We start from the raw sequence: 11,840 nt of genomic DNA on the forward strand, positions 1-11,840 counted from the left end.
AGACTGGCAGCTACTGGATCTGAAGACTCCAGATTAGACTCTTTAGACTGGCAGCTACTGGATCTGAAGACTCCAGATCAGACTCTTTACATATCAAACACAGTTTGATTTTATCTGTCGACTGTCAACACCAACTGACCTAGACTGAAAAAGACCAGGTCCAAACGACCCAGACTGGAACAGACCCTATCCAACTGACCCAGACTGGAACCGACCAGGTCCAACTAGCCGGACTGGAACAGACCAGGTCCAACTGACCCAGACTGGATTAGACCAGGTCCAATAAACCTAGACTGGAATAGACCCTATCCAACTGACCCCGACTGGAACAGACCCTATCCAACTGACCCAGTCTGGAACAGACCAGGTCCAACCAACCCAGACTGGACAGACCCTATCCAACTGACCCAGACTGAAACAGGCCAGGTCCAACTGACCCAGACTGGAACAGACCCTATCCAACTGACCCAGACAGGAACAGACCAGGTCAAACCAACCCAGACTGGAACCGACCCTATCCAACTGACCCAGTCTGGAACAGACCAGGTCCAACCGATCCAAACTGGAACAGAGCCTATCCAACTACCCCAGATTGGAACAGACCCTATCCAACTACCCCAGATTGGAAAAGACCAGGTCCAACCAACCCAGATTGGAACAGACCCTATCCAACTACCCCAGATTGGAACACACCCTATCCAACTACCCCAGATTGGAACAGACCAGGTCCAACCAACCCAGACTGGAACAGACCCTGTCCAACAGGACCACAAAAAGACCCTAGGTTTTATTTTGGCAAGAGTTACACTTTAAATAACAATAAGATGGTTATTTTGAAAAATAATGAGCGTTACATACAGTGAAGCAAATTAGGGTGAGTATGAAGCAGCTCCTGTGTATGCATCTGTGTGCCCACCACAGGGAGATGCTGCACCACCACGTTACCCCCCAGCACCACAAGAACCCTGCTCACTAGAAGTCGTCACATGTCCGATGGGTTCCTAGCTTTCAGCAAACCTCGACATAAAAACCAAGCATCCTCTGCCTGCTGATATTTTGTGATAAAGTTACAAATCTATATCAGGCAATATCATCTCACTGGAGATTTATTTGATATCACCTGACATGTCTTGCGTGAGCATTGCTAGCAGTTTTATACTGTATGATAAAACAGATGTCAGGTTTTAATACAGGTTATAACTCAATTTTGCTGAAATACGTAGCTACTGCATTTTGCCTTCATAGGCCAGAATAATTCAATTCAATGGTATTTATTGTGTCAAATCATAACATGAGTTATCTATAATTTTACAAAGACCCAACCATTCCCCCCAATAGCAAGCATTTAGTGTCATAGTGGTGAGGGAAATATTTCTTTAAACAAGCAAAAAAAACTTAGTTAGAACCAATCTGGGTAATAACTATTTAAAAGAAGAGACCAAAAAGCAGCAGCAGCCACAAGAAAATTAAAACAAGAGAATGGGCAAGTATAGTAAAGGAGACCAGATTCCAGAATAAAGAAGAAGAAGAAGAAAGTGGGACTGAGTGACATTGGACCAGGCAGGTCTTTCCAACCCTGTGAATCCCATCTCCTTAGAGACGGTTTATGGTGTCAAATCATAACACAAGTTATCTATAATTCTACAAAGACCCAACCATTGCCCCCAAGAGCAGGCATATAGTGTCATAGTGGTGAGGAAAATATTTCTTTAAAGAGGCAAAAAAAACTCAGGTAGAACCAATCAGAATAATAACTGCAACTTAAAAGAAGAGACCGAAAAGCAGCCAGTGCAGCGCGGATCCTCCAGCAGCACCAGAACCCACTTCCTGCTGCTGGGCCTCTTACATGAAGGACGGGCACTGGCACACAGCGTCAGACCCACTCACTGGGTTCACCTCATTGGCGCCACAGTATTATCGCTGTTATGCTAAACGCGACATCCTCGAGCCAAATTCATGGAGTGTGGCGCGAGGCGGAGGCTGCTCTACATCTGCTCAGCTCTCTCGTTCTATCCTACCGCGGGCTGAATGTCCCCAGCAGCTGGCAGAGCGAGGAAACTAAATAAGAGACTTGTCGAGCGTGACCCGGAGCCGAAAACACGCTGACATACGGGGGGGGGATCCCTGAAGCTTTAAAAAAGAGAGAAGAAGGAGAGTGATGTGATGGAGGGAAGGACTAAATACTCCACTGCTGTTGAAACAAAGAGGAGGCGATGCTGTAGACGAGTCTCAGTGCCAGCCCTGAGTGTGTCTCACATTTTTAAGCCCACAAGCCCACACACTAAATCCCTGCTGAAAGCACACGTTCAAATGAAGGACATGGCCAAGCGCTCCAGGCAACACCACAACACAACCTGCACCTAAAAAAAGACACTAATGAAGGCAGCCATAACTTATACCTACCCCCCCCCCCCCCCCCCCCCCCCACCTTTAATGCTCCATGTGGGAGGCAGACACTCCCCTCTTTGAGGCTTTGGAACAGCCTCCCATTCCACATTAAGGCTTAATCTATGATTGTACATTTTAAATCTAATGTAAAGGAAAACACCTTCTCTCTCTTGCTTTTAGCTGCTTTTCAACACTTAACTTATCTTTTATTTCCACATACTTGGCTTTTTAATCTATTGCTGATTTAATTCCCTCTACTAACTTCCTTCTTCTCTACTTCATGTGAGTTGTTTTCTATGACATTTTGTATTGTTTTGTTATGTACTCTTTATCTGTTGTATGTAATGTTTTCAATCAAGGCAGATTTCAAACCATCTGCCATGGTTGCAGGGCTTCACATGAACTTGTCACCAGCCACTGTGGCTACTGGTTTTCCAAAAGCTACTAGCCACTCAGCATTTTCACCAGACACTATTTTGTAGATAATTACGTTGTATTCAGCTTGATTTGAATAAAGTTGACTACGGTATGCTACATTTAACTTGAAGAACCAGATCAACAACCCTTTAAAATGTAAATGAGCGCTGTAACACTGCAGTCATCAAACAGTCAGCGCTGATGAAGTGTGTAAAGCTCCTTTTGTATGAAGACTGTGAAGACACAGACATGAAAAGAGTAGCTCCTTATTGCAATCCGATATGCCGATATATCAGATGATGTATATATTTTTTTAAATCCAGAAAAGCGTTACAAAACAAACAGATTTTACTAACATTAGTTATTTGTAGTTATTTGTGAGTTCTCACTTAAATAATATGGTAATAATTTGTTTTATTGCTACCACAGAACAGAGAAACCTTAAAATATAATAAAGTTCTGATAAATAAAATGTAGAGAAATATAAACTTATGATACAAAACTTTGAACAGAACACATAAAATAAGCAAATAACCGGTGTTGCCAACAGGGACGTTGTAGAGCGTCCTCTGGTGGACAGACTCTGCAACGGCAATGCTCATAACATGGTTGACCGTCCGTTTTAATTGTTTAAATAATCATTTATGCCTAATAAATTATGCCTAAGAGAGCCCGACTAATATATCGGCCACATTTTTTTCAAAACTTGCCATGTTAAGCTTGTAGCTTGAAAGCTCGATTTTGAGAGCGGCAACACGCGGAAGTCGGAAGCGGAAAGTGGCAAAGCCTGATGTGTCATGTACTCTCTCTCTCTCTCTCTCTCTCTCTCTCTCTCTCTCTCTCTCTCTCTCTCTCTCTCTTTCCCCCCCCTCCCTCCCCCCCGCATAGCATTGACGTGTGTGAGAGAGAAACAGAAGATCACCTTCTCACTGTTCTTGTATTTGTCCCAGCTCTTCAGCATCTTCAGCCATTTGGTGGTCCTCTCCACCTCCATGTGTTTTTGCTGAGTGGAAAGAAGAAGTGACACATTAATAACTTCCTCTCTTGTCGAGTTTTGCTGCGGTTGCGGTTGCGCCCGAGGGGAACCACTGGCAGAAGGAAGTGTTCAAACAAAGTGGTTTGAAGCCGTCGAGATGCACCAATCAAAGTGTTCCCTAGATGTTGAGCAGATGTTCATGCGCTTGTGGGTGAGCTCATGTTTTTATGAAGGACTGATTTTAGGATTTTAATATCACAAACGCAAACACTTTTGTTTACTTGTAGTGTTTTTAGTTATTACGTTCAAATTGGTTCATACATTTGTTTCCAATTATTGTGGAAACTAATAAATAAAAATGCTAACGTTGATTTTTGACATTTATTTATTCCCTAACCCTGAGGACTCCAGTATGCATGCACGGGCTGAGAGCTTTTCAAGTGTAAACGCTCTTAATTCCCCATGGCACATGAATGCAACATTTGATGTGTTGACACATCACAGAAATCAAACATCCTACAAACAGCGAGACATTCTGAAAAATACTGTGAAGTGTCAGAAAACCAGTTAGAAGAAGGTTCAACACAACATGATGGAAAAACAAGTCTGTCTATTTTTAGTTTAAAGCAGGAAATCTCCACAGATTTTCCAAAATTGACAGAGATGACCTACAAACTTTACACAATCTGAATGGCTGTGGGAACTATTTTTAAAGTTGTAATGACACTGAATCTAACAGTAAGTGCTCCTAAACAAAGAGGATGAAACACTAAACACTAAACTCAGACATCTTTGGGAGTAGAAACTCATTCGTAACGGTTCTTAACAGTTTCATTTCTGTCGGTAATGGTTATACGGTGAAATCTTTTCCCCCTGAGGGACTGTTTGGGAACTTTAGCTTGGAGAAAACAGGGTCTACATTAAGTTCCTGGGTCCAAAAATTCAAGCTGAACGAGGGGCTGGGCAACAGCAAAATATTTACCATGAAACAAAGTCAATTTCTCAACCATTAGAGATTTTTCCCAATACAGTTTACACCAAGATGGCTGTTATTCCACTGTAGTATCAATGTGCTAATGTATGTTGATTTTTAAGGATTTATATTAGTTGGATTGGTTGTTTTATCCATGAACTGTCTCCTGTTTGTTTGTTTTTTTCAGAAAATACACCATATCACACAATATCGTAACGCAACATTTGAATATGAGTTTTCCCAGATACATGAGAAATGCAAACAGGAATGTTCAAAAGGGACTTTAATTTCCTGATGGACTAGTTGCAAAGCTTCATTGATGAAAATTAATAATTTATGAATTAGTGTGAGTTTGTGTGTGTGTGTGTGCACGCGCGTGTGTGTGCGTGTGTGTTATGAGAATTGTTGGGATTTTGATAGCACACTTTGCACATATTTGCAAATGGGAAGGGGTGGATGAACGACTAAGCCCATGATCATTTTAATGATGCAACTGTGCACATATTTGGATATTATTGAAAACGAGGTGAGAATGTAAAATTGTATACTCTGATGTCCTTGTTCTTGCATTGAGTATTTTTGGTTTTACCTGCCTGCCCAGGGACTATGGGTGGAAAATAGCAATGCACCTCTCCTTGTCCTATCACAAGGTTAATGTTGGGCCATAAATTACACGGATGAATATTTGATTAAAATACAGAAAATGATGAGAAGTAATGAAGTAACTCACTCTCTCCTCCACCGAGTCGTAGGATGGAAGTTCATTCTTACTGAGGAGAGAAGAAAAAAGAGAAAAGGATGTAGTGAAAGGATAAGTAGTGTAGGATTTGTCCTTGCGGTCATATGAGCGGTGGAAGAATCATAGCTTAGTCAACGCTGCCATGAAAAACACTGATGGATGAAACAACCGAGTGATCCCCGGGTCAGTGCTCGTCTCACTCTCTCCGACAGGAACATCAAACATGTCGGGGTGGGGGGGGGGGGGGGGGGGGGGGGGGGGGGGGGGGGGGGGGGGGGGGGGGGGGGTCACACAAACAGGAAATAACAGATTAGACATTCCTTAATTCCTGCTCTGCTTATCTGAGCCTCAAAGTCTCTGCAGCAGTTACTCAGAGGAGGTTGTTTTTCCTGTTGGCAAGCGGTCCGGCTGGAAAACCTTTTTTACATGTCCAATGCAGAAAATCGTCCCAATGAGGCGCGTTGCTTTCTCTTTTTTTAATGAAATAGTTTGTTTTTCATGACTTTATATAAACAGATCAACAAATAAACAAAGTACTGCAAGTGGGGACTCTACAGGACGGCACCAGAGTTTTTCTGGGCGTTGTTCAAAAGATTTGGATACCAGAACCAATACTGTGCATATACCGGGACTTTGACACTGGTTCCTGAACGATGCATTTTTTCAAAACCAATTAAAACCATGGTAACACTTTACTTGAAGGTATCTACATAAATGTGCTGTATTTATCTAGCGCTTTTCTAGTCTTAACAACTGCTCAAAGCGCTTTTACATCATACAGGAAACATTCACCAATCACACACATTCATACACTGTGGCCGGGGCTGCCGTACAAGGTGCCACCTGCTCATCAGATACACACTCACACACATTCACACTCCGATGCGCAGCATCGGGGGCAACTCGGGGTTCAGTGTCTTGCCCAAGGACACTTCAACATGGGACTGCAGGGCCAGGGGATCGAACCACCAACTTTCGATTGGCAGGCAACCGCTCTACCACTGAGCCACAGCCGCCCTATAACAGTGACATGACAGTGTCATGAACACAGGACACTGTAAAGACACAGTCACATGAACCCTAACCATAACTTGTCATGACAAAAGCCAAATGACACTTACTAAAAGAAGCTTTGTGTCATAAACATTTATGGCTGTTTATAATGTTTGTGACACGTTCATGACAGTGTCATGCACTCTTATGTAGATACCTTCAAGTAAAGTGTAACCAAATCCATTTGAGCAAAAATAAATTACAACATGACAGATTATGGCATTTTTTTCCAGCTTCTGTGCGTAACGTCGAGCTTGTCTTGCGTGCGTCTACAACACGCAGGGCTTAACAGCCAATCAGCAGCCTTATTAGATCTTGGTAGAAGCATGCTGCGTGCTTATTGGCTCACTGACACTGATGAGATTTACTCCTTAGGTATTTTAAATTTGGTTTTGAATGATTGAATTTTTCAATACTCAATATACTTTAGAGGCAATTCGGTCGGTGCCCAGAAAGTCTTAAATTTGGTACCCAGCCCTAGTCAAGGCCAACTCTCTGGTCCACATCTGAGCCTGAAAGCAGCTTTCACACGTCACTAAACAACCCAACTTGGCTCTGAAAACAAAGATACAGAGCGAGAAGACGCCCATTAAACTAACATCTATTCTTGCTCTACTCTTTCCGTCCACACAGCTTCTTAAGCCTACAAAGCACATGGAGATCTCGGCTCTTATTGGCTGATCTCGGCTCCTCTCTGCTGCCAGTCTTGCCCAGTCTGAAGCATCATGTAGGGGCTTCCTCGTCTTCTTCTTCTGCCCAGCCAGTGACCTTCATCTCAAGCTACTTCTGTCCCTGTCTTAAACGATCATATAACTGAGTTTTTTTTTTCTCCTTCCATCCTATAATCTCTCCCTCCATCTGGATCGTACCACTCTATCCTAACACTGATGCCCTGTGATTGTGGCTAACCAGGCTGCTCCCTGCCTGAGTGTGCCAGCGTATATATATATATATATAAATATATATGACACTCCAGCGCAGTGCTGTTTAAGACCCTCGCAGCCTCTCGACCGGCTCGGCCAAAGCCACAAACACACTCTTCTCTGAGCAACACTCGCCCTCACAGCCTCTCATTTTCTCCCTTTTCCCTATCAATGTGGAGCTACTGTTCCAAGTGGGCTCTGGAGGTCATTCATTTAGTTAAATAATGACAGGTTATGATGTTTTATCAGTGCAAGTCCTTACTGAACAAAGCCAAAGCGGTCGATGACTTTATACAGGTGGAAGTTGGTGTCCTCCCAGGGCTCCACCGTGGCCTCTTTTCCCTGCAACAAAGAAGAGAAAGAGAGGGAATGAATAACACTGGTCTGAACATGAAGATGGACAGAAAGTTAACTGGCAACCATTTATTTCTATCAATTTCAAACTTTTGAAATGGAAACTGTAACATGCGTTTCTCACTATACTCTGACATTTTTTTAAACAGACAGTTCACCTCAAAATTTAAAACTACATATTTTTCTCTTATCTGTAGTGCTATTTATCAACCTAGATAGTTTGGGTGTGAGTTGCCCAGTGTTGAAGATACTGTCTGTAGAGATGTCTGTCTTCTCTCCAATATAATGGAACAAAATGCAACTCTGCTTGTTGTGCTCAAAGTGCCAAAAAATACATTTTAAAAACTCAACAGCTATGTCTCTTTCCAGAAATCATGACACAGTTTTATGTCATTTTTTTACCAATTTACACCCGCCAGCCGCAGGACGTAATAAGGTCGGCAGGTATAGTTCGGTTAAAAAGAGACTAGTTCCTATGTGAAAGTGCTCCCGACCGGGTCTGTGGATCATCTTGAGTAACCGGGTCATGATTTCTGGAAAGAGACATCGCTGTTGACGTTTTTCAAATGTGATATTTTGTTGCTTTGAGCAGGAAATAAGATACATAAGACACATAAGCTTGTGGCGGACATTTTTGCAGTTCCTCCGACATTTTAGAGACACAACGATAAATCAATTAATGGAAGAAAAAAGAAGAAATAAACGTAGATAACCATTAGCTGCAGCCCGGCAGTTTGTCTGCTGCTGGTTCTGCGCTGCGAGTTAAACTGAACTCAGCAACTCGCTCCAAATGACACGCCACCCACGTTCTTCAGGGGGCAGAGAATCAGGTTCTGATTGGCTGCTACATTAGGAGGGGAGCCACAACTCTGGCGCCCTTGGGAACGTGTGTCGATGTTGGTGTGTGTGTTTATGAGACAGAAAGAAGCTGTGTGTGTGTGTGTTTGTGTGTGTGTGTGTGTGTGTGTGTGTGTGTGTGTGAGCAGTGGTTAACAGGTGTGAAATGAACAGCCAGACGCCCACCTGCGTCACCGTCTGATTCCAGGCGTCCGAGAATCTGGTTCTAGTTAATTCACCGCCATGGACCAATGACACAGAGAACCCACAATCAGAGTGTGTGAGGAAGGATTATGTAGAGAGAAGAGCAGGGTTGAATATCAAAGAGTGTGTGAGAGAAAGGATACCAAAAGAATAGAGGACAAAAAGTTGAAAAAGAGTCAATGCAAAGCTCACACCGTTACGTACTTATAAAGGGAAATGTTATTAAATCGATTTAAGGCCTTAAAAGGATTTAACACTTAAAAGTTTTTAAATGTTTTTTAAGCCTTTCTTTGTTTACATTTTGGCATCATTAGTATGGAGTCATAGGAGTGACATGAAAAAGAAAACTTATGTATAAGAATAAGAAAATGAAAGTGAAATTCATTGCTCCATGAGGAATTCTAAGTTATGACAACAACACTGTCAGCGCATCAACATGATACAAGCCTTCCGTGACCCGCCCCCACACAGTTGCTAGTAGCCAAGGAGGACAGGGAGGACACGGATGATGGACTCTTCAGAAGAGGTATTTATCTTCACTTGAGTTTCTGCGCGGGGAAGTTGTCGGACGACACAATCTTCTGAACGTAGTCGTACTGAGGATATAAATTTTAATGAATTTTTTAACACAAATTACTCTATTTTTTAGATTATTTTTATAAATGTAATAAATGTATTTTTATTTTTATTATTCTTTCTCCTATTGCTTTATTCCTCCTATTCTTCCGTATATTCCTACATTTAATGTCTAATTTTTCTTTTTTTTTGACACTCCAATGACTCCATACCATTAGAAGTATGCAGAATGAGCTGTTAGCAACTCCTATTAACATTGTCCCCAATGATTTATACACCACTATCACTGGATTTGTTAAAAGAAAACTTAAAAACTTGATTCTCAGGTAAGTTGTGTAGTCTTTTCTCTCTTTTATTTCTCTCTCTAAGTGAATTTAATGGTGTTTATTTACGACTGTGTACGTACTGTCAGTTGAAAACTGCACAAAAACACGTTACTAAATCGTGGATGTGAGTAAAGCTTTAACTGAAAATCTGAGCACTTTCAGAAACACAAAGACGTTAAAGGGCACACCACAGAATCAACAACACCGCCCGCCACCTGATGGTCTCCACCAAAATATTCTATAAATATTCTTCAAACAGTAACAGAGACGGAGGGCCTGTCTGGGGTTGCACAGGTCAGCTGACTACCAGATGTTGGGGTGAAATATTTATAAATTCATCTCCTCCGTCAGCAGAAACATACCAGCTAGATAAATAACTCAAACACAAACACACACCCACACACACACACACACACATACACCCACACACACCCACCCACCCACATACACACACACACCCACACACACACACACACACACACACATACACACACACACACCCACCCACCCACACACACACACCCACACACACACACCCAAACATCAATGTGGAATAACCAGCCTAATGAAGGGCATAATGCACAATGCTAATCTCATAAACATTGTGTTCTATTTAAGACAGACAGACAGATCTCTCTTCTGCCCACTTACCACACACACACACACACACACACACACACACACACACACACACACACACACACACACAGCTCTCTTAAAAGGACTCAATATACCATTTCACAACAAATGCCTTATTGCGCTGATGTGACTGGACCCGATCCAAACCTGAACATAATTTCTAAATATCGGTAAATCGGTACAAAAGCTGACCAGGAAAACTTAGTACTCAACTTGAATGTTTGTTGTTTAAAAGGTAAAAGTGGCAATGGTTACGCACCCCTAAGCTTTCACAATTCAGATGCGGACCTTTACGTGATACATTTGAGAAGCCATGCCATCAGGGGTGGACTGGGAAAGATATACGGCCCTGGCAATTCCGTCCCTTACCAGCCCAATTTCAGACGGGGACGTTAATTGCTTTATGATTGCTAATACTAGGCTCACGTTAGATTATGGCACCACCGGCATGAAGAGCTGTTACAGACTTTCATCATTAAATAATAATCCCACAGGAGCGATTCATAAAACCTTCTAATAAACTAAACTGGCACTATCTTAGAATAGAATGGAAATGCTTGCATATATAAAGTGCTCATATTCTGCTTTTTGCCCTGTTTTTTTATTGTGTTATATATATCTATTTTTGTTCATGTTATAGGTTTACAAAGTGAAAAAGCCTAAAGTCCCGACCCACTGGGGACAGATTGAAGAAAGAACTAGAAAGCCTTGTTTTAGTGGTTTGCTGAATATTTCTTTAATTGTGAGTCTTTATTTTCCAGTCAGTCCTCCTCTACCATGTCAAAGACATCGGCAGTGTGGCCGCATTTTACAAAAATAGATAACGGGAAAAAGTTGAATGCAAAGTTTACAAGCAACAGTTTGCATATTGCAGCTGGACTACAAACATGGCGTATCACCTAAAAACGGTGAGCTAACCTGTCTGCGTTAGGTTGGCCTGTCTGTTTTGAGTAGGCTAGCCATATGAACATATCAGAATTGGCATATTTCATAGTCTAATAATCGTTTTATAACTACCGGCGCACTCACCTGCAACTTTGGTAGCGTTCCCCAGACACACCCAGACACACCCAGACCCCCCCAGACCCCCCCAGACAGCCCCAGACCCCCCCAGACCCCGCTGGATGTTAAGCCTCTACCATCCAAACGCAAAAATAATATCACGGAAGGAATTGTCGACTTTATTGCTCAGGATAAGAGGCCCGTTGCTGTTGTGGAGGGCTGAGGTTTTAAGAACTTGTTAACATACAGCGACAGCACGAGTAAGAGAAAAAGCTTTAAACTAATATTCTATTCACGTCTCCGTGTCTCAGCCGCTCCGTGAGAGGACACAGAAGCTAATGCAGAGCCGAAAGACGAGTGGCATTTTAGTGCAAAATAATTAGGTCAAAAACGATTTAATATACTGCAAATAGCCTACAAGGACAAGTACTGC

At 42.3% G+C, this 11,840-nt stretch overlaps 1 protein-coding gene across 3 annotated transcripts in view; it reads right to left on the reverse strand.

Moving 5' to 3' along the window:
• usp6nl (USP6 N-terminal like) overlaps positions 1 to 11,840 on the reverse strand; it is a 51,376-nt gene that overhangs the window by 17,173 nt on the left and 22,363 nt on the right. For all 3 annotated transcript variants that reach the window (XR_004655488.1, XM_034863742.1, XM_034863743.1), the window contains exons 3-5: positions 7,732 to 7,811; positions 5,485 to 5,524; positions 3,728 to 3,808 (exon numbers count right to left, since the gene is read on the reverse strand). Coding sequence is in view for 2 of the 3 variants with exons in the window: in XM_034863742.1 (XP_034719633.1) it covers positions 3,728 to 3,808; positions 5,485 to 5,524; positions 7,732 to 7,811 (201 nt within the window). In the remaining variant the exon portion in view is untranslated. The remainder of the gene's footprint in view (positions 1 to 3,727; positions 3,809 to 5,484; positions 5,525 to 7,731; positions 7,812 to 11,840) is intronic.

Source organism: Etheostoma cragini, chromosome 23 (genome assembly GCF_013103735.1).
Source record: "Etheostoma cragini isolate CJK2018 chromosome 23, CSU_Ecrag_1.0, whole genome shotgun sequence".
NCBI classification, from domain to species: domain Eukaryota; kingdom Metazoa; phylum Chordata; class Actinopteri; order Perciformes; family Percidae; genus Etheostoma; species Etheostoma cragini.